General features: G+C 33.1%; 1 protein-coding gene across 2 annotated transcripts in view; it reads left to right on the plus strand.

The window, feature by feature from the left end:
* The first annotated feature begins 12,959 nt into the window (after nt 1-12,959).
* LOC122889227 (bifunctional heparan sulfate N-deacetylase/N-sulfotransferase 4) overlaps nt 12,960-22,223 on the plus strand; it is a 239,227-nt gene continuing 229,963 nt past the window's right edge. For both annotated transcript variants that reach the window (XM_044224144.1, XM_044224145.1), the window contains exon 1: nt 12,960-13,937. In XM_044224144.1, coding sequence (XP_044080079.1) covers nt 12,960-13,937 — 978 coding nt within the window. The remainder of the gene's footprint in view (nt 13,938-22,223) is intronic.

The following is a 22,223-nucleotide window of genomic DNA, read 5'->3' on the forward strand; positions in this document are numbered from 1 at the left end:
GATGATGATGATTGTGTGTGTGTGTGTGTGTGTGTGCGCGCGTGTGGCCTTAATCACAACATAAGCACATTGATGTGACTAAATCTAATTAAGAACTATTTTTTGGAGTGCATTTTCAGTCACCTTGATGTTTCTATTCCAGTTACAGTTTGTAACATATTACCGTCTTATTCAGTACCCATCTATGACATACTCTGTGATACTGAACATGATTTTTTTAGTTCCTAAAAGTGCTTTTCTTCAACAAAATTTTAATGACTAATTTAGGAAAATCATCTTTGGGAAAAAAAACCCTCAAAACATGTGTAGAAGTAAATTTTATTATACATTTGTAAATAGTACTAAGGATGATTAAGTTGATATTTCAGTGCATGTCCAACTTCCTAATGATCCATTATCTTTTAAATCATCTGAAAAGAGCTACATATAAGAAGGTATTTTTACATGTTCTCAGGTAAATAATAAACCATAATGGAAACACATAATGTTACAATTCTAAGATGTAACTGTGAGCAGTAGAAGTTAGTGTCTAGAAATCTTTTTTATGTCAGAATTCCATTCTAAACAGAAATTGTAATCACAATTTTAAGTTATTTGAATGTTGTTCTCATTTTTTATATATTTCCACATCAGAACTGAGAACTTAGAGTAAACTGAGAGACAACCTAGATCATTGTGTACACTTTTCTCTTTTGTATATGTTTGTTTATTATTCATTTTAGGTTATTTCTTTACTCTTAGGATATGAAAAAGAACTAATCATTTAAGAAGATTCAAATTTTTATAAATCATGTGTTTTGGGGGCAAATAAAATTAATGTGCAAATGTGCTTAGATATTAGAGAAATGTAAAACTATATCATCCTTCCTTTAAAAATTTTTATTAAGAAATAAATACATTTTAGAGAAAATAATTTGGAAACAATATATGGCAAAGCTGGTTTTATACAGCTTTGAATTACAGATATTATTCTTCTTTTTCCTTAAAAAATGACTTAGGTCTTATAAGTTCACCAGATCTAGCAAGATATCAAGCAGAAGTGATAATTCATTTATTCCTTTCTTGGGTTCTTGGGTACAGCAGAAAAAAGAAACAGAAGATGAAGAAGAAGTAATGATGATGATAATGACTTCAATTAAAAAATTAGAATTTAGAAACAGGATCTTAACAAGCAATATAATATCGGTTGTTTATTACAAACCTAAAGGAGAATTGACTAAATGTATTTGATGTAAAATTGTGAGGTAATTGATGTTTTAATATTAGGAATATCTGATATTTCTCTAATGTCAACAGTAGGGTGTTTGTCCTGATTGCAAAGCTGCCTATGAGCTCCGTATTAATCTAGTTATCACTTTCTATTTTTTTGATAAAATGTCAAGGGAGAGCTGGTGCAGTCTAGTTTTGTAATAAAAGCAAGAGCATATCGCCCTCTGGTGTTGAAAAAGCTAGAAGAGTCAAAGATTGTTTAGAAATACAGAAATAATGCATTTAAAAAACAAACATCTTATTTCCTCTTTTCAAATAAATGATATATACCAATATATAGGTTAAAATTTTGAATCCTAAAAAACAAATGTCAAGTATGATTTATTAATCCATTTTTTTGGGCTGTGTTATTAAAAAATGTTGACTGGATTGAGAACAAATTATTTCTTTTTAATACATTACTTTTTTGATAATTTTAATCATATTTTTATTATAGTTTTGGGTGTTCATTTTAAAACTTTAGGAAAGATGTTAGTTTTAATATTCTATCTCAACATTTTTTTATTACTTTGGCTTATTTTGTAAAAATTAGCTATAAATATTCTTTCAATTGTTAAAAAAAAGTAAAGAATATAGGTCTGTAGCCTGAATCACTCATTTGGCAGAGGTGACATTATGGGTTCTTTGTAGCCAGATTCTGTACCTAGTGAAAAAAAAATTTCTTTTTCCATTCTCTGAAATGCAAGATCAAGGATTGAGTGTAAAGTTCATGAAGAAAAATCTTCTAGAAAATAACATTAGTACAAATTTAATGATTGAAGTTTAAAAAGCAGCATATTTATCATTGTATTAACAAAATGATAGACTGAGATAAAGTAAATTCTGGGGGACAACATGCAAATATTAATATAATCCAAATATCTCTAAACCACCACTGTGTGTGGGTACAAATGGGCTCAATGGTAACAATAGCCCACATATTATTGGCTCTTCTGTCTTGTCACAAAGTCATTTCAGTGCCCTTCAAGGTCTCATCTGTGATTGCCAATTGGTAGGTTCATCTTGGCTTTGTGGCCTGTCATCAGTATCCCTATCCAGAAGTCAGTGGATGTGTCTTAGCAAGGCCACTGCTATAGGCACCACCATGGAAACACTATTGTACATGCAGAGTTGCAGCTTCCTATACCCCAGTGCTCTGTGTGCACTAGGGTCTTGAACACATTCCGCAAATCAACCGAGGCAAATGTTTGGAAGTATGTTTGTTACTCCCGAAGATTCAAGTTGATCAGAGATGCCAGGACCTATCTCAGGGGTAGATGAAACTTTGACTTTTGAGGATCTACCACTCTTTTTACTCTGAGTATTTTATTTCCCTTTTAGTAACAGAAAAATATGAATTTCGTATTTTTAAAGAAATATTCCAATTTGGGCTTATCAGAAATAATTGATGCATCATTTGAAGATAATTTGGTTGTAAGTTATTTTCCAGTTTTTAAAACTTTAGATTTGAATTCTGAGCTAATTGTTCCAAAGAACTATTACAAATATGAAATGTCAATTTAAGTTATGGTTGATTATGACTATTGATTGAGTTATGATTATTAAAATTCTATTATGTATCTAATTTTGTATGTTATGTTTGAGGGTAGGGAGAGAAACCTAGTGTGCAAAGAAACTTAATATACAGACTAATCTATTGAAAATTTATCCACAATCATTTTGGAAAGAAACATGAATCGGTTAAATAAAAATTTAAATTTATGATAAAAAGATATGGAGAACATGCTCTTCTGATATTTAGAAGAAAAATATTACCAGGGACCGGCATAAACAGGGAAGGCTTGTTATTCACCAAACTAATGAAATTTAGAATTTAAAACAAACTTAATGTTTGCACACTTACCCCCTTTTAAAATTTTCTACTTAGATTATTTTGTAAATATTTTTATAAAGATAGTACATTTTTTTAAAGATTTTATTTATTTATTTGACAGAGAGAGATCACAAGTAGGCAGAGAGAGAGAGAGAGGAGGAAGCAGGCTCCCTGCTGAGCAGAGAGCCCGATGTGGGACTCGATCCCAGGACCCTGAGATCATGACCTGAGCCGAAGGCAGCGGCTTAACCCACTGAGCCACCCAGGCGCCCCTGATAGTAGGTTTTTTAACAAAGATAGTACCTTGTTCTTCTAAAAAAAATTCAAATGATATAGAAAAGTATGAGATAGAGATGATCAATCCTTCGATGAGCGTCCTTTTACATCTCCCTTGATGAATGGGTAATGAAAAGAGAAATGGTAATGGAATGGGTGATGAAAATAGAAAAATATAGAAAGGTAAGCATTTCTAAATTAGGTTTCTTTAATTTTGTAATGAAGAAGCTGAAGCTGAGATTTGTTCTTCTACCTTACAATTTCATGGAGAAAATTGCATTGAGCTGTATCTTGGGGGTATAGAATGAAGGTAAATATATGTCATATGTGAATAAATTGATTTGGCTTAGTTATTTTGTGCATGTGACAAATATTCTTTGCTTGACCAACTTTAGTCAGTCTCCTGCACCTTTTTCTGGGGCGATCTATGCACTTTCTTATAAAATCTAGTTTTACAAGAAGTCAATTCAATTTCACCATCAATTTCTGCCATCTTCAATATCTGATCGCCTTTAGTATTTGATCAGATACCTTTGGTATTTGATCAGATGACTCATCCTCCACCATGCTCTAAAAGATATCTGAGCACCCTAGCCTATCTTAAGCAAGAATCCTTTTAGGTGGGTTTAGCCAGAACCACCCCCAACCCCTGATGTTATCTCTTAATTTTCTATTCACTGACGTCTACCTTGTTCCTTGACTATAAATCCCCTCTTACCCATGCTGTGTGAGTTGAGCCCAATCACTTTATCCCACTGTGAAACTCCATGGCAGTCATCCCTATTACCCATCACAATAGGCCTGAATAAAATTGGCCTTCCCTCTTAACCAGTTTCATTGACTATTTTTGTCTTTAGTATATGGCATGCAGAGTGATCTACAAAGCGGTATAGATTCCTGTGACTGAATAATCAGTCCCTGACCTTATGGAAAATCACTGATAATTAAAATATCCTGTGATAGAGGCTGTATGAGGGGAGCACAATGGAGATATACCCATCTAAACTAGCTTTTGCAAGGTCAGGAGTGATTTTTCTTGAAATGATTTTCTCTAACTTAAGTTTCCCAAGATGAATAAGAGCTGATCGGACTTAGCAATAGCAGAGACAACTTTGGTCAATCCAGAACTGCAAATTATTCAACATGTAAAGTGTGGGTTTGATGAGATTAAAAAAAAATTTTTTTTGCAAGAGAAACTCTTTCAAAAAACTTGACTCTAAAGGTAAAGAAATATATTAAGGCAGTTGCTTGGGTTGGGGTGACTGTAGCTATAAGAAATTTTATGAAGATGGATGTGAGTTAAACCTGGGGGAAGAAAAAAAAAAAAAAAGAAAATTACACCTGGAGTCTCAAACTAAAATAAATACAGGGCCAAGCAGATAGACTACGAGTAGCAAGCAAATGGTGGAGACTAAAGCCATTCAAATATCAAAATATTTTAAGTATCTAACAAAGCATAAGTAGTTGTTGTTTATGGTCATTAGTTACAAATGATTATCCCCAGATTTTAACTAAGTCCTTAGAAAAGAGAGTTTGAAGTTCTGGAAAAGAGGGGGGGAGTTGTCTTTGTAAGAAATACACATTTTCCATGAAGCAGGAGGCAAATAAGTAAGGTGAGAATTCCCAGGTTTGGGAAACATTGATGGAAGTCAGCTTGACTCCCAGGGTGATGTTCAGCTAGTTCAACCCTCACTTTCTATTATCTCTGTAAAAATAGGAAGTTGGGAAATTGGGAGCACCTGGTGGCTCAATTGGTTAAGCGTCTGCTTTTGGTTCAGGTCATGATCTCATGATCCTGGGATTGAGCCCTGTATCAGGGGCTCCCTGCTCAGCGGGAAGCCTGCTTCTCCCTCTCTCCCCTCCCCCCAGCTTATGCTCTCTTTCTCTCTCTCAAAATAAAGAAAATGTTTAAAAAAGAAAAAAGAACATTGGGAAATTAGGTAGTGGGGCTTTCAGGCTTAGAAGTTACTGAAATCCTCAAGATATGATTAGGAATAGAAATGAAAAAGCGATGAGAGATATAAGGAGGGTTTTATCATTTTCACTTTTATAATAACTAGTTATGTTTTTTAACTCATATAGAACAAATTTATTTTTGCATAATTGCAACCACATAAAAACATACAAAAGTAAACATACACAACTACATAAAAACTACATAAAACAAATTACATATAGAGAAAGAAATAGAAAGAAATACATGAGAGGTTTTTGTTAAAAAATATTTATTTTTATTTGTACTTTTCCAGGTTTTCAAATTTTTCATGCTTGTGCCATACAAATATACATAAATTTCATAAAGAAAAAAACTTAGCAGTGTCAATCTTAAAAACATTTTTAACATCACCTTTGTAAATGAGACAATTTATAGAAAAAGTTTCCTTTTGAGACAAAATTGTTAATAAAACTATATCCAAACAAGGAGGCACCATATATTGTATTTCTTTGATTACCTTTTGTGGTTCCCATATACATTGCTTATATGGAAAGAAAAAATGGAAACATTGTTACGTAGACCTACTGATGCATGCTCATACTCTTCACATTAAATCTTATTTGAAAAAAAAAATTGGTAACTTTAAAAGGAAAGAAAAGGAAAAAAAGAAAGATTTTTAAGAAAGGAGAAAAAGAGAAAGGAAAGAAAGGAAGGGAAAAAGAGAAAGGGAGAAAAGAGAGAAAGAAAGGAAGAGAGAGAAAATAAAAGGAAAAAAAGAAAGATTTCCTGGTGATGGAAGGAAAATAGTAAATAAAGAGAAGAAATTAAGAACAGATGAAAACAAAAGAACAGGTAATTTTTATAATGATATGAGTTACAGTGTACCTGGAAAATAGTATACTCTTAATAAATGTTAATACTTTCATGTATTGAATAGGTGCTAGATGAACGTCTTTGCCTGACTGAGCCACTGAGACACCTATAGTCCTAGTTTGTTCTGAATATCCCAGGAAACATTATGCCCAAATCTACACAAAAATGAGATAGATGTCACAGATCTATCTCAAAGTCATCCCAAAGTCCTAAGGGAATTATCTGAATTTTAGAGGCCCTTAGAACAGATACAGGCATTCCAAAGCTGTTTGATGCTGTTTAATTGTGAACTACAGATTCTGGAGATTAATTTTAATGGTGTTAAGGGTAAAATTTGCTGATGAAATCTTGTCTATAAAAATAGATACAGAGTTCTATGCAACAATTCCTTGACTAGACCTCTCTACTTGGTTAGAAATAGCATATCTGCTGCTATATCTACAAGCTTTATATGGCAAAGCAGAACAATGTCCAGTTAGTATTTTCCTTCTTCTCAAAGTTTTCAGGTTTTTCTAATAAACAAGATAAACACATAGATAGTTACATTTTTATCTTAATAAAAATGTACTCTTTCTTTTGAAAATCATCATTTCTTCTGCTTTAGAGAACAAGATCTATGAAATGGTAAATATGCACCATATGTATGTACTATCTATATCTATCTATCTCCAGTATATGGTAATAAAAGAAATTACCTGACATTTACTCTTATATTTACTGAGTTCCCTTCATAATCTTTTGAAGTGTGAATATAGCTGACAGCTCAGAGCCATGCGCCTAGTATAATATTATGTTACAATATAATTCGGTGATAATAATATTATCATTTTGTTTAAAATGACTCTTTTAGGAGTTTGCGCTGATAAAAATGCACACATATGGGCCGAAAATAAATGTATTTTATGCCACTGAAATCAAGAAAATATGAAGTGTATAACAATTTAGTAATAGTCATCTGGTTTTGTATGAGTAGAAAATATTATTATTTCAGAAAATCATAAATCAAGCTTGCTACTTTGATTTTTATTAAATTTTATTAAATATAACAATTACCTATCACTTTGTACCTTCATATATTTTTTTTTCCAGCAACAACCATATATATATATGGTTGTTGCTGAAAATATCCCAATATTTTGAGGTCTGGAAGCTGAAAGGAGTTCCAAGAGATGAACCTGTGCGATATCAAACAATTAGTCTCAAATTCTGTTTAATCAATAATGGATATTTTCAGAAAGCACTCAAAATCTTAAGAGAATAAATTTATCTTTAGCTAAAGCCTCTGTGATCTTTATAATTCTCTTAAAACCAGGTTAAATAATTTGAATTAACTGCACCTTCTAGAGCAGTGTTTTTCAAGCATTTTTTGTTCTGACTCAGAAAAGAAATAACCTTCATTGGGATCCAGAAACAAAAAAAAACATACACATACAAAGCTATCAAACAAACGTTTTCTAAAGTACTATTCACCCTCACTTCATGAAGTACATCGGTATTTCTGTTCTGGTATATTTCATTCCCATTTACGTGTTGGTGAACTATAATTTCAGAAAAAAACTGCATCTTTCTTGGAAGATGATTATAAATTTTGGAATTCTCCCCAAGACAGTGCAAGTATCATTAATACATGGGAATAAATGGTTAAATGTTTACATAATTTTTTATTGAAAATTGCTGCTTTATTAATATGAAATATGAGCTAATTCTTTATAATATTCCTAAAATCAAAGAGAAAACTCATTAAGTATGTGGAAATGAGATACTTGATAAAATATGTTTCCCCCTTGCCCAGTGTATTATGAAAAGTCGAAGTTGAACTATTTTAAATTCTTAGGTCATTTCAACTTACAACATAGTCTCTTTTGCACTAATTCAATTCATGTCTAGATTGTTATCTGCATTTTTGGTGGATATTTCTGGCTTGGAGTATCTGAAATTTTGAAATAAAACTTGTTGATATTTGGGTTAAATTATTTAATTATGCTAACTGCTAAGTTTTTGGTTTCATCTAACTCAGTTTTTCTTTACCAATGCAACAGTGGAACACAGAACCCTGGCATCAAAAATCACTCATAGCATGATCTCAGATCCTTTCATAAGTCCCCTAAATCTCCATTTTCTCATTTAAAAAAAAATTTAAAAAAATAAAATAAAAATAGACCGATAATGACTAAACAGAATGATGGATGCAAAAAATGTAGCATAGTGTCTGTCAAGTAGTGACCATTCAGTAAATGCTGGTAATTGTGTTTTTACACAATTTGTGTAATTTTTTATTGTGGTAAATATTGTGGGTTTTTTTTTTCAATTTCAGGTGAATTTTAATGAACCTCTGTGATAATCTGTATAGTTCATGGCATCTCCTTCAAAAAAGAAACAATCACTCATACATTCATTGTGATTCCTAGTCCCCAGCTTATTTCTGAATTTCCTTCTTTCCAAAAAATAGCAATAACTGTAATAGTTTCTACAGTTGCTTTGTTTACTAATTTCTCTGCTGCTACTGCTACCAGAGAATTACTAGAAATTTACAATGATTGAGAACCCTTGGTAAATGGATTTCACAGACTATTCTTTTTAAATCTATAAATGCATTCTGGAAATAAGTCAAAGAACATTCTTAAAATAGATATATGAAACAATATTGTTTTCACATTATCTAATCTTCAAAGAGAGTGACAGCTTCTGAGAGGTTTTTATTCTACTACCACTGAGGTGATGAGTCACACTTGGAAGGCTACCAAAAAAGAAAGAGAACAAGGAAGGCAGCACTTAAAATCTTCCTTTATTTCTCACCAAAGCCTGCACAGGGGTCATGGACCCCAAGTTTTGGGGGATAGTTTGTCTCAAAAAATAATGAGTAGGCCTCCCTTTCCAAATTTTTAATGATAGAAGTATTAGGACATGTGAAAGGCAGATTTACCAGACTTGGGATCAAAGTTTATTTAACTCAATTGGTATGATAAGTTCTTCTCTCTGACTTTGAGACAAATCAAGGATTCTTACAACCTAACCTTGGATTCAGATTCAATTGCTTGCTAGAAAGCTCACACAACCTGGAATCACTTTCATTTACCAATTTCTTGTATGATAAAAAATACAAATGAACAGCCAGATGAAGATACACATAAGATAAGGTATGGTAAGGTCCTAAGTGCAGGAATTTCTGTCCCTGTGTATCACCCTCTGGTTTGTGGATATCTTCACCAACATGGAAGCTTTACAGACCTCCAAATTTTGGGAATTTTATAGAGGCTTCATCATTTGGTCATGATCCATCACTGACCTAAATTCCCTCTCCCCTTCCTGTAGATGGGGACCAAGCTGAATGTTCTAAGCTTCTAAACAGGGCTTGGTCTTTCTAGTGACCACCAGAAGCCCATTAAGCATTGCCTCACTAGAAAAAAAGATACTGCTATCACCCAGGAAATTCCAAGGACTTTAGGAGCTCTGTGTCAGGAACCAGGGTCAAAGACCAAATATTAGAACAAAAGATGCTCCTAGTGCTCTTATCACTTAGGAAATTATAAGTGTTTTAGGAGCTTTATGCCAGGAACTGCAGGGCAGATATGTGTGGGGTGTGTGTGTGTGTGTGTGCGTGTGTATAATTTTTTTCTATATTTCACAATAAGAGACTCAAACAAATCACAGACTACATCGCTTAGGCATCCATAACAATGTCAAACCGTCTCCTCTTTCAGGCATAGAATGTAAGTAAACATCTTTGCTATACCACCTTTTATTGCCCAGACTCGCTCACTTCCACTGGATAATTTTTGTTAGGGAAGGATAGGTAAGAGGATTGAATGGGAAGGATAACTCCTTAGGATAAAACACACACACACACAAACACACACACTCACACACTCATCCTCACACTCACACTCACACATTCAAATTCACTTATCTACAATAGTGATAATATGTATCTATCATTCTTCTAACTCTGAACATATTAATGTTAAATAAATGTCACATTTAAATTTTATTTATTCTTTTGGTTGGCAAATTCTAGTTCCATATGCTTTTTAATTTTTTTCACTATTGCCTATTAACATGAGCTGTTCTAATATGCAAAACTGACATCTCATCCTTTGTGTATTCAAAAATAAAAATCACATCTTTAATGTCAGAACAGATAAGGATTTAGCAAAGTATTAACTTTTCAAACATTTAGTTTCTTTTTAAATTCCCAACTAAATTTATTTTTAAAATACTAAACAAACCCCCAAAGTATGTGGATTAAACAGATTCCTGCTCTAGTGGGTGATATAGGGGGTGGGAAGGTAGGGATGGGCTAATTCCATGTATGCTTAAATGGATTTCTAAATCAATACATAAACTTGGAGAAATCTAGTAATAGACATAATACAAGACTTGCTAATTTCCTTTGACAAGTTTCAAATTTCTTTCAATATTTATTATATAATGTTTAATTTAATTTTTAATTTTAAAATGCACTTTATGAAAATTATCAGATACATATAAAAATAGAGGATAGGGTATAATTGATTTATACATTTTAACCAAATCAAAGCCTTTTTATTGCTGTATTTTATTTGCTTTTAGTAAATTACATTTCAATTTATTTATAGGAAATAGAATTTTGAAACACTTGAAAAGTTTTTGGACAACATATAATTATCTTAAAGAATTATGTTGGGATACCAATATTAGTAAGTCCTTAACATAGAATTTAATTTTCCTTTAAAGTAAATATTAAATCACTGGGAAGTTTTTACAAATTGCTTTACTGTCTTTTACAAGCAAAGATTCAAGTGTCTTCTCTTTCTTTAAATATACACATTTATACTGCATATGAAGAATTAAAATATCTGGTAGAAATTATAAAAACCCAAATTATGGATTTGGGGGATTGTTTTAATTTTTTTTTGAAATCTAAGACATAAACAAAAGTTATTTCAAGTTATTATTGAATTTTATTTAAATTACCAACTAAGGGGTGCCTGAGTGACTTAGTGAGTTAAAGCCTCTGCCTTAGGCTCAGGTCATGAGCTCAGGGTCTCGGGACCAAGCCCTGCATCGGGCTCTCTGTTCAGTGGGGAGCCTGCTTTCTCCTCTGTCTCTCAAATAAATAAATAAATAAATAATTTTTAAATATGAATAAGTAAATATATAAATAAATAAATTACCAACTAAGAAAAATGTATTTCAGAACATAAAAATGTAAAACGGAAGTAATGACACAATATTATAAAGTATAATAACTTGATTTTTTCATCATTAATTTTTAATTAATAACCATTAATTACACAGATTCCTTAAATTTAAAAACAAAATACAGAAATCCGTAAAGTAGTTACAATATGATAGAATATATACAATATACAACTTGTTTATGTTATATAATATAAGCTACTTTGATTTTTATGATGTTGTATGTCAGTAATATACAGCATTATTATGTATTAAAGTATATGTATCACAGATTGAAAGCATGAACTTTTTGATTGCTTTCCACTAGTTTTACATTAGTTTGGCAAATTGGGAAATGGAAAATTCCATAAATAGTCTTAAACAGTTTTGAGGAGAATGAAGAAAAATTTTCTAGAAAGTAATTCACGAAAAATCAGAGTCATCCTTCAAAAAAAAAATCTAATAATGGAAAATTATATCCATTTGTGGTGAGGCCATTTGGGGAAATTTTTTTTAATTATATCTACATTCTTTTTCTTTTGAACTAAAGAAAGTGATAAGGAAATAGAACATTTGGCAGCTGGATAAAAATTAATAATAGATAAAAATAAATTAATAAAAGTTCCACTTTAGTTCTGATTATAGGAGTAAGCCAAATTTAGGAATGTGTTTTGAGACAAACATGTCAAAACTTTCCTTCTTATGTAGGTTCCTGACCTCTTATTAGAGGCCTCTGAGGATGGGTGTTCCCATTTTGTTCTTTCTTCCATAGTTATTTTTGCACTTTGCTTCAAGAACAGAGGACAAATCTCATCTATTTTGGCTGTTACAGTGAAGGAGACCAAGTGCCTCCTTGTAACTTCTGAAAAGGATACGTTATTGAAGGGAAAAACCTGTAGCAACTGTATACTTAAGACAAAATCATTCCCTCAGCCTGGCACTCCAGATACTGAACAGAAATAAGAACATGTTTCACTGTTCCAACTCCCACACAAATACATGATTTCCTAATTTTTTATGTAAATAATGCTTACCAGTTCTGTAGAAGCCATCTTTATGGTAATTAATGTTTGCACTAAAGCTTTCTTTCTTACCTCTCTTCTCTTTTGACATGGTTAGTTTGAAAAATGATCTAAAAAATGTGTGTGTGTGTATACTCTTTGCCAAAATCAAATAAGATTAAGATTCTGTATTTTTGAGGACATGAACAAATCTACTCTAATAATAAAAACTTAGACTATAAACTTCAGCCTATTAATATTTTAGCATATTAACATACTAAAATTATCTCCAATATGTATGTTTTTTGTATATAAGCATATATATCACATAAGTACTTCTATTTCTATTTATGTCTTAGTCATTACATTTCTTTTTTTTTTTTTTCAGATAATGTTTAAAGGATTCTGCATCAATATTTGGTGTTGGACAAATTCAAAATCTCTTCAACTTTTGATCTCCTGCTCCGTCGCCTTCCAGCTTTAACTTACTTGTGACCCCTTCAAACATTTTACATGGTTTGCAATGGTTACATGAACTTGTGGGGAGTGATATTTGCACCATCTCGTACTTTATTCACTATGGCACTTTAGGAAAAAAAAATTGGAATAAACTTCCAAAGCGGTATTTTAAAAAATGAATCTTATTGTGAAGCTTCGGAGAAGTTTTCGAACATTGATTGTTCTCTTAGTTACCTTTTGCTTGGTGAGCATTGTCATTTCTGCCTATTTCCTCTACTCTGGCTATAAACAGGAAATGACACTTATTGAAACCACTGCAGAAGCAGAATGTGCTGGCATCAAAAGTCTACCATATCGTTCACTGGAGCTAAAAACAATTAAACCTATTGATACATCCAAAACTGATCCTACCGTCCTCCTATTTGTGGAGAGCCAATACTCTCAACTTGGTCAAGATATCATAGCTATCTTGGAATCTAGCCGATTTCAGTACCAAATGGTCATTGCCCCCGGCAAAGGGGATATACCTCCTCTTACAGATAATGGCAAAGGGAAATATATTTTAGTTATTTATGAAAATATTCTGAAGTATGTCAGCATGGACTCATGGAATCGAGAGCTTTTAGAAAAATACTGTGTGGAATACAGTGTTAGTATAATCGGTTTTCATAAAGCCAATGAGAACAGCTTACCAAGTACACAATTAAAAGGCTTTCCATTAAACCTTTTCAATAATCTAGCTCTAAAGGACTGTTTTGTCAACCCTCAGTCTCCTTTGCTGCATATTACCAAAGCCCCCAAGGTTGAGAAAGGCCCTCTTCCTGGGGAAGACTGGACTATTTTCCAATATAATCATTCAACCTACCAGCCTGTGCTTTTAACTGAATTACAGACAGAAAAATTCCTTTCATCCTCATCCAGCAAACCACTCTACGCGACGGTGATCCAGGATCTGGGACTTCATGATGGAATTCAGCGAGTTCTTTTTGGCAACAACTTAAACTTTTGGCTACATAAGCTCATCTTCATAGATGCCATTTCCTTCTTGTCAGGGAAGAGGCTGACACTGTCCTTGGACAGATATATTCTTGTGGACATTGATGATATCTTTGTTGGGAAAGAGGGAACAAGGATGAATGTCAAAGATGTAAAGGTAAGAACATTTATAAATAACATCGTAATTTTTATTTCACTAACTGTGGTATTAATAAAATATAATTTTGAATATTTTAGATTCCTAATGACACAAAATTTTCAGATGTGGTATGTTTGAGATTAATTAGGCACTAAAAAAGTTTTGAACTAAGCCTTGACTACTCCTCACACACATACCCAGATGCTTCAGAGGGGATAGAACTAAAATATCCCAAAGAACATTTGAACTTAATCTTCTTGTCTCTTCTTAAGAGACATCTCAGGTGGAACCCTGAGAACTGTCTCCCTTATTTTAGCACATGTTGCAGTTCGTAGCAGTAAGACCAATTTAATCATAAAACTTGATCGCTCCACTGATGTCTTGGCTCTACTTTGGTAAGACAATGGTGGTTGAAATACAAGGTAGAGAAGTAACCCAGGATCTTTTGTAACTTCCAATAAGCATAGTGTTTGTTTATATGAAATGTTCGTAGATTCATAAATATAGATATGAGCAGAAATACAGTTTGTAGGGAAAGTATATTGGATTTGAACTCAGAAGTCTTCCATTATTATCTCTTTTATTAACTTGTCATATTATTTGGGGTAACACAACAGTGTTAGTACTTCCAGTTAGGATCTAATTGACTATATAACACATTTACCTTGCAATTGCTATTAGATAGAGGAAAAAGCCACTTGGTTAGGTAGGTAATTCTGAGAATAATTCCTTCTTTTTCCTCTTGATTCAATATTCTCATTTGTGTCTGCCTTGTCCTATATATAACTAAATTCATTCTTGGACAAATAAGTTTAGCAAACATAGAAATAATAGCGTGCAACTTAAAATTATGAGAGAAATAAAGATTATTAAGATCATAGCATTTTTTTTGAACTCCTGTTTTTTTAATCCCCCAAAGAAGAAACCTCAGTACTACTTCAAAATGATAACATTTTTCTCCATCCTAAGACCTATGACCATGAAGGTAAAATATGATTAAGACCAGCGATATAAGATTACTTTTTGAAAACCTTCAAAGTACATGTAAACCAGTGAACTTCGCTTTTAATGAGCCACTGAACGAAACATCACTTGACTGGCACCCAAATATTTTATTTTGGACATTATTGTAAAGGAATTAAGTGATGCCTCTTGAGTTCTCTCTAGATCCATTTTTTTTCTTACTTATTTTGTATTTGCTATTCCTTTAATTAGTATAAATTCTAGTTTTATTTTTTATTTCAAAATCATAAACTTAAGAAGAGGTTATATACTTTAAAAGTTCTCTGAGTGATTCCTACACTGAAATCCTAAAAGGAAAGTGTTTCCTAATTTCAGTTTAACAAAACATGAATTGAAAAGGTTTTTATAACTCTAACAAATTTTTTATTTCAAATACAGCTCTTTCACTTATTCTCGATAAAAACAAATAGCTATTCATCGTTATACAATATTCACTGATGCATTATACAATATTCACTGATGACTTCTTTTTTTTTTTTAAAGATTTTATTTATTTATTTGACAGACAGAGATCACAAGTAGGCAGAGAAGCAGGCAGATAGAGAGGAAGGGAAGCAGGCCCCCTGCTGAGCAGAGAGCCCGATGCGGGGGCACAATCCCAGGACCCTGAGATCATGACCTGAGCCGAAGGCAGCGGCTTAACCCACTGAGCCACCCAGGCGCCCTTCACTGATGACTTAAGTGACATAATCCCCAACAAAGTAATAGAATACCGAAATTTAACAAAAGCTGGAACAATGTCACGGGCAGAGAAAGGATCAGGAATGTTGTATGTGTATATGGGAATATATGTAGTTTGTGTATGTATGTGCACATGTATCTTAATTATATACTGTACACACACACACACACACACACACACACACACTCTCATGGACTGACTGTCACTTTGAAGAAAATACTTCTTCCTGCCCTTTTGTTACCCCTTTTGTTGCTGATTCTTCCTCAGAACTGTTTATCAAAGAGTATCAGAAACTTGATTGGAAGTGAGGGCTATTACCCTTTTGGTTATTTAAAGGTCAAGAGGAAATAGTTTTCCAAGTATAAAAATTGTAGTCCCAGCCCTTGGCACTTGATTTTTATTTTGGCCTTATTTTTAGATATTGTGGAAAAAGAAAAAAATGTATTTGTAGAGAAATTCTCAATACTCCAATGATCTTCACCTTCATTTTCCTTTTCTGGTATTGTAACATTTAATCATACACTGGTAAAAATGAGGAGAGACCCATCTTCCTTCAAACTCTCACTGAATTTACTAAAACAAGTTGCATGGTAACTAAAATTTCTCTCTGTAATACTGAAATAGAAAGTAAAGGTATTCCTTTCCTCAACAGAACACATATGGGAAAGCATATGGTTCATGGTTGAAAATTCTTGGTTATTTACATGATCGGACTCTCCCTGGGCCACTCCCACAATTAAACCTGGAGCACATAGCTGGGAGCATTTAACAACAAATTTAAACAGTTTTGCCTACAAAACCACTTCACTCTGTTGATAAAAAATATATTAGCATATTTTAGCTTGAACATATTTTCCCATTTTGAGATAGAGATTCTGGATCATACTGCTAAAGAATTAACACTTTTAAGATTCAGTATTTGATACAGTGGAAAGAACACAAGTTTTCGGTTTTTTTTTTTTTTTAAAGATTTCATTATTTATTTATTTCAGAGAGAGAGAGAGAGAGAGAGCATAAGCAGGGGGAGGGACAGAAGGAGAAGCAGGCTCCCTGCAGGGAACCCGATGCAGGACACGATCCCGCGACCCTGGGATCATGTCCCCAGCCAAAGGCAAAAGCTTAATGACTGAGCCACCCAGGCTCCCAGGGTTTTTTGTTTTTTGTTTTTAATTGAACTTGAAAACCCGTATTCTTTTCGCTTCATGGTTCTACCTGACCTGAGCTACCATGTATCTAGCTTCTTTCAGAAACCTACATACTTTATCTGAGTTTATCCTGCCTTCCTCTAACCAAAGCCATTGAGATAGAAATCAGCAGGTTCATTTCCAAGGCAAACAAAATTAAGATCAGGTATTTGCAGTAACTGTCATTGAATTGTTGCCAAAATTTTATCGTATATATAAAAACTCAAGATATAAGAGAAAAATTATTTACGTATATGATCTTCTAAAAACTATATTTCAAATGATTATAAAATATAGCTATCAATATAGTCAGACAATATGGTCATGTTTTGACCTGGTAATATTTCTGTGTGGTCTTAAAGGCAATCACAGAATATTGTACATCTAAACTTCTATTAACAGGATGACCTCAGGTTTTTTAGGGTAATGTCTTGTATACTTGAACTTATTCTTTACTAGTTTTGAAGACAACTCTCATTTTCTTAATGGCCTTAATTATATGTATGTAATGTTCATTCCCAATGTCATAACAGGTGAGTAATGATGCATTTTTAGGGAAAGCAAAAATAATAAAAGGCTAAACTATTTATTAAAATTTTAATTCTAAAAAATTTCTTGCAGCCCACTAATTTGATTTCTATGGAAAATACTTTACTCTTGGTTGGAACATTTGGTACAGTTATAGGTGTTTGGTAAAATTAATATTTTTTTTTATCATAGTTTCCTAAGATAGAATAAATGTTCTTTCCCAATAAGGGCTTTGAAAACATGAACATGGTGAATGTAAGCTTCCACATGGGCAAGGAAATCAGATTTATTATTTATGCTATCAATAATCTTGATGCTTTAATCAATTCTTTGACCTGTTGTTACTTTGTTGGCAAAAAAACATCATTATTAGGATTCTTGTGTGTCTTTACATTTCATAAAGAAATACATTTATTTATTTATTTATTAACCATCTACTGTATGTAAGACTATTAGACATTTTCTGCCTAATAAATCTAAACTTCTTATTTTAAGGTTCTATATGGTCCAGTTCAATTTATCTTCTTAATATTTATTTTTAATATTTCTCAATACATGCTGCTTGTATTAGGCTAGCTCACTGTCTCTTCCTTAGCCATAGTTTGCACATGTCTACCTTGATCTCTTTTCTCAGTCTTTGTGCCCTAACTAAAATATGTTCTCTGAATATACCTTTATTTCAAAAGATATTTTAAATTCTACTTTTTATGAGAAGGTGATACATGTCCTAATGACCCCAGTAGATGGGGATTTCTCTTTGACTCCCTGAATAATTGTTAGCATTAACTCTTACTTAGCATCCTCATGTACATGAACCAACTCCAAAAATAGACAATGAGACAGTTTTTCTCACACATATACATATCAGAAAGAACATAACAAGGAAACTTAAACATGTTAAATTTTATTTTTTCAGTGTTCCAAGATTCATTGTTTATGTACCACACCCAGTGCTCCATGCAATACATGCCCTCCTTAATACCCACCACCAGGCCCTCCCAATCCCCCACCTCCCTCCCCTCCAAAAAATAATTTAAGGGTAGTTTTGAGGTTTATCTCAAAACAAGTGACATATATTTTAAGTAGGGGACAGAACTAGAAAAAAAAAAAAAAAACTATGTTATCAATCTGAAATCCAAAAGAAGAAGAAGAAGAAAAAGAAGAAAGAAAAGAAGGAGGAGGAGGAGGAGGGGGAGGGGAAGGAAGAGGAGGAGGAGATGAAGGAGGGGAGCAAACTAATTGGTTTCTTTTTTTTTCTTTTTCTTTTTTCCCTCTACATGGTGTTTTTGATGGATCTGTACCCTAGATTAGTGTTAAAGCTTGATCCAGATAAAACGATTTAGGAATATCTTAACCTGGATATTTCCATGCATTTATTTGACTACATATTTCCTGAGTTGAAAATCATATGCCCAGAGATTTAAAGTGTAAAAGATATGTGAAAATTGAATGACCAAAACGTGAAAGATGGGAAGTTAATAGATATAAAGGCATTTGTAGGAATTATCACATTTAACAAAGATCAGATTGCTAGGAATAGGAAAGAAGAAATCTATCACAGAAGAAAATTTTAAAATCTTGATTAACCATTTCAATAAGGATTGGAAAAGAAAAAGAAAAAAATCTTATGATTTCTAAAGTCATGATCTAAGAAAACAGGAACTTTCTGGTGCTATGAATATTGATATAGAAGATGAGAGGCTACACTGGTAAATGAAAAGATTAGTTTTCTAACATTTTATAATTAGAACTCAAACAGGTTGTTACATCTGACAAATTAATAGGGAAACATTTTTTTTTTAGAATCCTTGATATCCAAGACTGAAAGGATCACTATCAAAAATGGAGCTGAAAAGTAAAAATTATATGTGATAATGGAATCCATATTTGACACTTATCAACCAGTGTAGATTTAGCAATGCAGAACAGTCCAGGCAATAGGAGTTGGATGGATGGCCTAGTCAGACAATCAAGCAAGAAGCATCTGAAAGTTTTTGGCAGTTTCTAAGTAAGTGAGCAAGACATGCAACCAGTAACAGTAGCATAACAACCAAAAAGTGGCCCAGGAAGATGGGATTAGATTTTATCAAAGATATTACACAACAGACTAAAGGTACCCAGTTCTGGGATTAGTCTGTAGGCAAAGAATGTCTTCCACCTGAGAAAAACGACATAGAAGGCAGTGTCCTAATCGCAGAAGAAGGGTAGCATGTGACAACATTTGACATCATGGAGTTCAGCATTGGACACATGACAGGGAACTTGGAAGGCAAGTGCTCAGGCATAACAATAATGCTGTACAGAAGAAAGGAGCCATCAGCAAGACTTGCTGAAATTGCAGTCCTGACACTGACCTAGAATGCCTTAATCCTCAGGACCCTAAGAAAAGGACTGCACTTAGTACCTCATGGACTCCTCAGATGCCCGGGTGCAAGAATTAGGTATACGATTTGAGGGTGCTTGGTTGGTTCAAAAGATAAGCAGACAAAAGTGAATAGTAATCTCAGAAAAACTCAAACAGAACTTAAATTTTATTTCCAGGCTTGGAAGAGGACAGCCACCATATAGATGTATTTAATAAAAAAATTTCTTCTTTTATTTATAAGCTCAATGTTAATGTCTCAGATTTTCTTTTGAATTTTTTCATGTGGTACTTTGACTTTGACTTTGTCAATGGAAGAAAAAACTCTCTCTTCCAAAAAAAAGATTTATTTATGGAAGCAAATATTGTCTGTACTTAAAAAGTTACCAAAGTGATATAAAAGTACACTTTTAAAAGACAAGAATGGAAAAAAAAAAGAGAAAATATATATTAGTAAAATCCCTTCCAAATTGGGCATTTAACTAAAAAGATTTACATTTTGTTTATTAACTTCATATAGCTTAATCCAGTTATATCTTTATACAGGTGAGAAATAATTATTTCATCTATGGGCTCTGAATGTCATTTTTTATTATAGAATTTACACAAACATAAAATATTCAGTTCTTGATTTCATTAGTATAGGCAGGACATGTTCACAATTATCTGCATTACAAGGTAGAACGTAAAATATACCATGACAAAATGTGAACAATGGGAACAAAGAAGAGGAATTCTTCTAGGAATTAGGGAAATTTCATGCAGGAGGTAGCATTTGAGTCCTCGGTCACGGTATGACATAACACTAGCAAATCTGGAGGGGGTGGTATATTCATGGTCAATGGATCAACCCAAGCTAAGATTTGGCTAAAAATATTAGATTTGGGGGAATGGTAAGTTGACTGCATTGGCTGGATGAATAAGTAAGGAAGTAAAGTAAGTGTTATTAAATGCTGAAGATACTGGTTGTGTCCATAATATAGAGCTTTCTTGCAGAAGGATACTATTTGAGTCACTGAAAATTTTAAACCAGAAAGTAATATGATCAGAACTGGGATTGAAGAAAAATGTATTGTTTGAATCAGGGACATGATTTTTTTGTTTGTTTGTTTGTTTGTTTTGTTTTGTGGAGACCTCTCAAAGAACCTATTACAATAATATAGAAATAATAATTCTCACATATTTTAAAAAATGATTTATTTAGCATAGTCATATACACTAAGCATTGTGCTAATCATTTACAGGAATATCATTAAATACTCACAACAACACTAAGAGGAAATATTTTGTACATTTGTGGAATGAATAAAATGAGGCTTGGCAATATTAAGATACTCATGTAGCTAATAAGTGGCAGAGCAAACAAACCCAGACTGTCGCTAATGTCTATGCTTTCTTTTAGAAAACAATGGTGTGGGGGCGCCTGGGTGGCTCAGTGGGTTAAGCTGCTGCCTTTGGCTCAGGTCATGATCTCAAGGTCCTGGGATCAAGTCCCGCATCGGGCTCTCTGCTCAGCGGGGAGCCTGCTTCCTCCTCTCTCTCTCCCTCTCTCTCTCTCTCTGCCTACTTGTGATCTCTCTCTGTCAAATAAATAAATAAAATCTTTAAAAAAAAAAAAAGAAAGAAAGAAAACAATGGTGTGGATTTGGGTTTGAGTCTCGGTGCCAGCAGTAACCAGTTAACTTTGGACATACTTATTAACCTCTCCAATTCTCAGGTTATAGATCTGTAACACTGGTGTAAAAAGACCCACCTCTTAGCATTATAGTGAGGTTATAATGAAATAAGACATGGTAAGTTGCTAGGACAGAGCCTGAATTCTAGGATTTACTCAGTTTAGCTTGGTGGAAGTTAGGATGGAAAGGGGAGATTAGGAGAGCTTATGCAGAAGTAGAATTGACAGGACTTAGGCACATACACAAAGGAGGAACAGAGAAACAGGTGGAGAGGGGATAGCATCATGGTTTTCCTGGAGGTATGCTTTAACATATGCAGAATCTGGCAGAAGAAAAGGTGTTGGGAAATCAGGCGTTTTGTTTAAGGTCTAATGATTTAATGTATAGGGATATTCAGAAGTAGGCATTTTAAAAAGCAAGTCTGAATTTTTGGACACTGTCAGAGGTGGAAATATCATCAAGCTTAATCTTAGTGATGATCGCCAAAGGGAAATCAAGGAAGGAAAACAGGTTGAATGCATCTTTTGGATATCCTGTAATAAACCCAAGTTTATGACAAGTTAGTTTCATACAGAGGAAAACTTTTTCATGTACTAAGATAGTAGCCATCTGACAGCCTCTTCATTAATTATATGGAAGAAAGCCTGAAACCTCAATAAATGCTTGTTGTCCAAAGGAATAAAATTAAAGGAATGCCTTATTGTAAACAGCATGGTGTTCACGCAACAGAGTAAGCACAATCATTTATCTGGAATTTGGCAAAGAATTTGAATTCTTTCTCCTTCTTATTTATGACCTCTTGATTAACAAGAATTGCAATATGACCCCCTTCTAACTTGACTGTGAGGT

This window comes from Neovison vison, chromosome 11 (genome assembly GCF_020171115.1).
Source record: "Neovison vison isolate M4711 chromosome 11, ASM_NN_V1, whole genome shotgun sequence".
NCBI lineage: Eukaryota > Metazoa > Chordata > Mammalia > Carnivora > Mustelidae > Neogale > Neogale vison.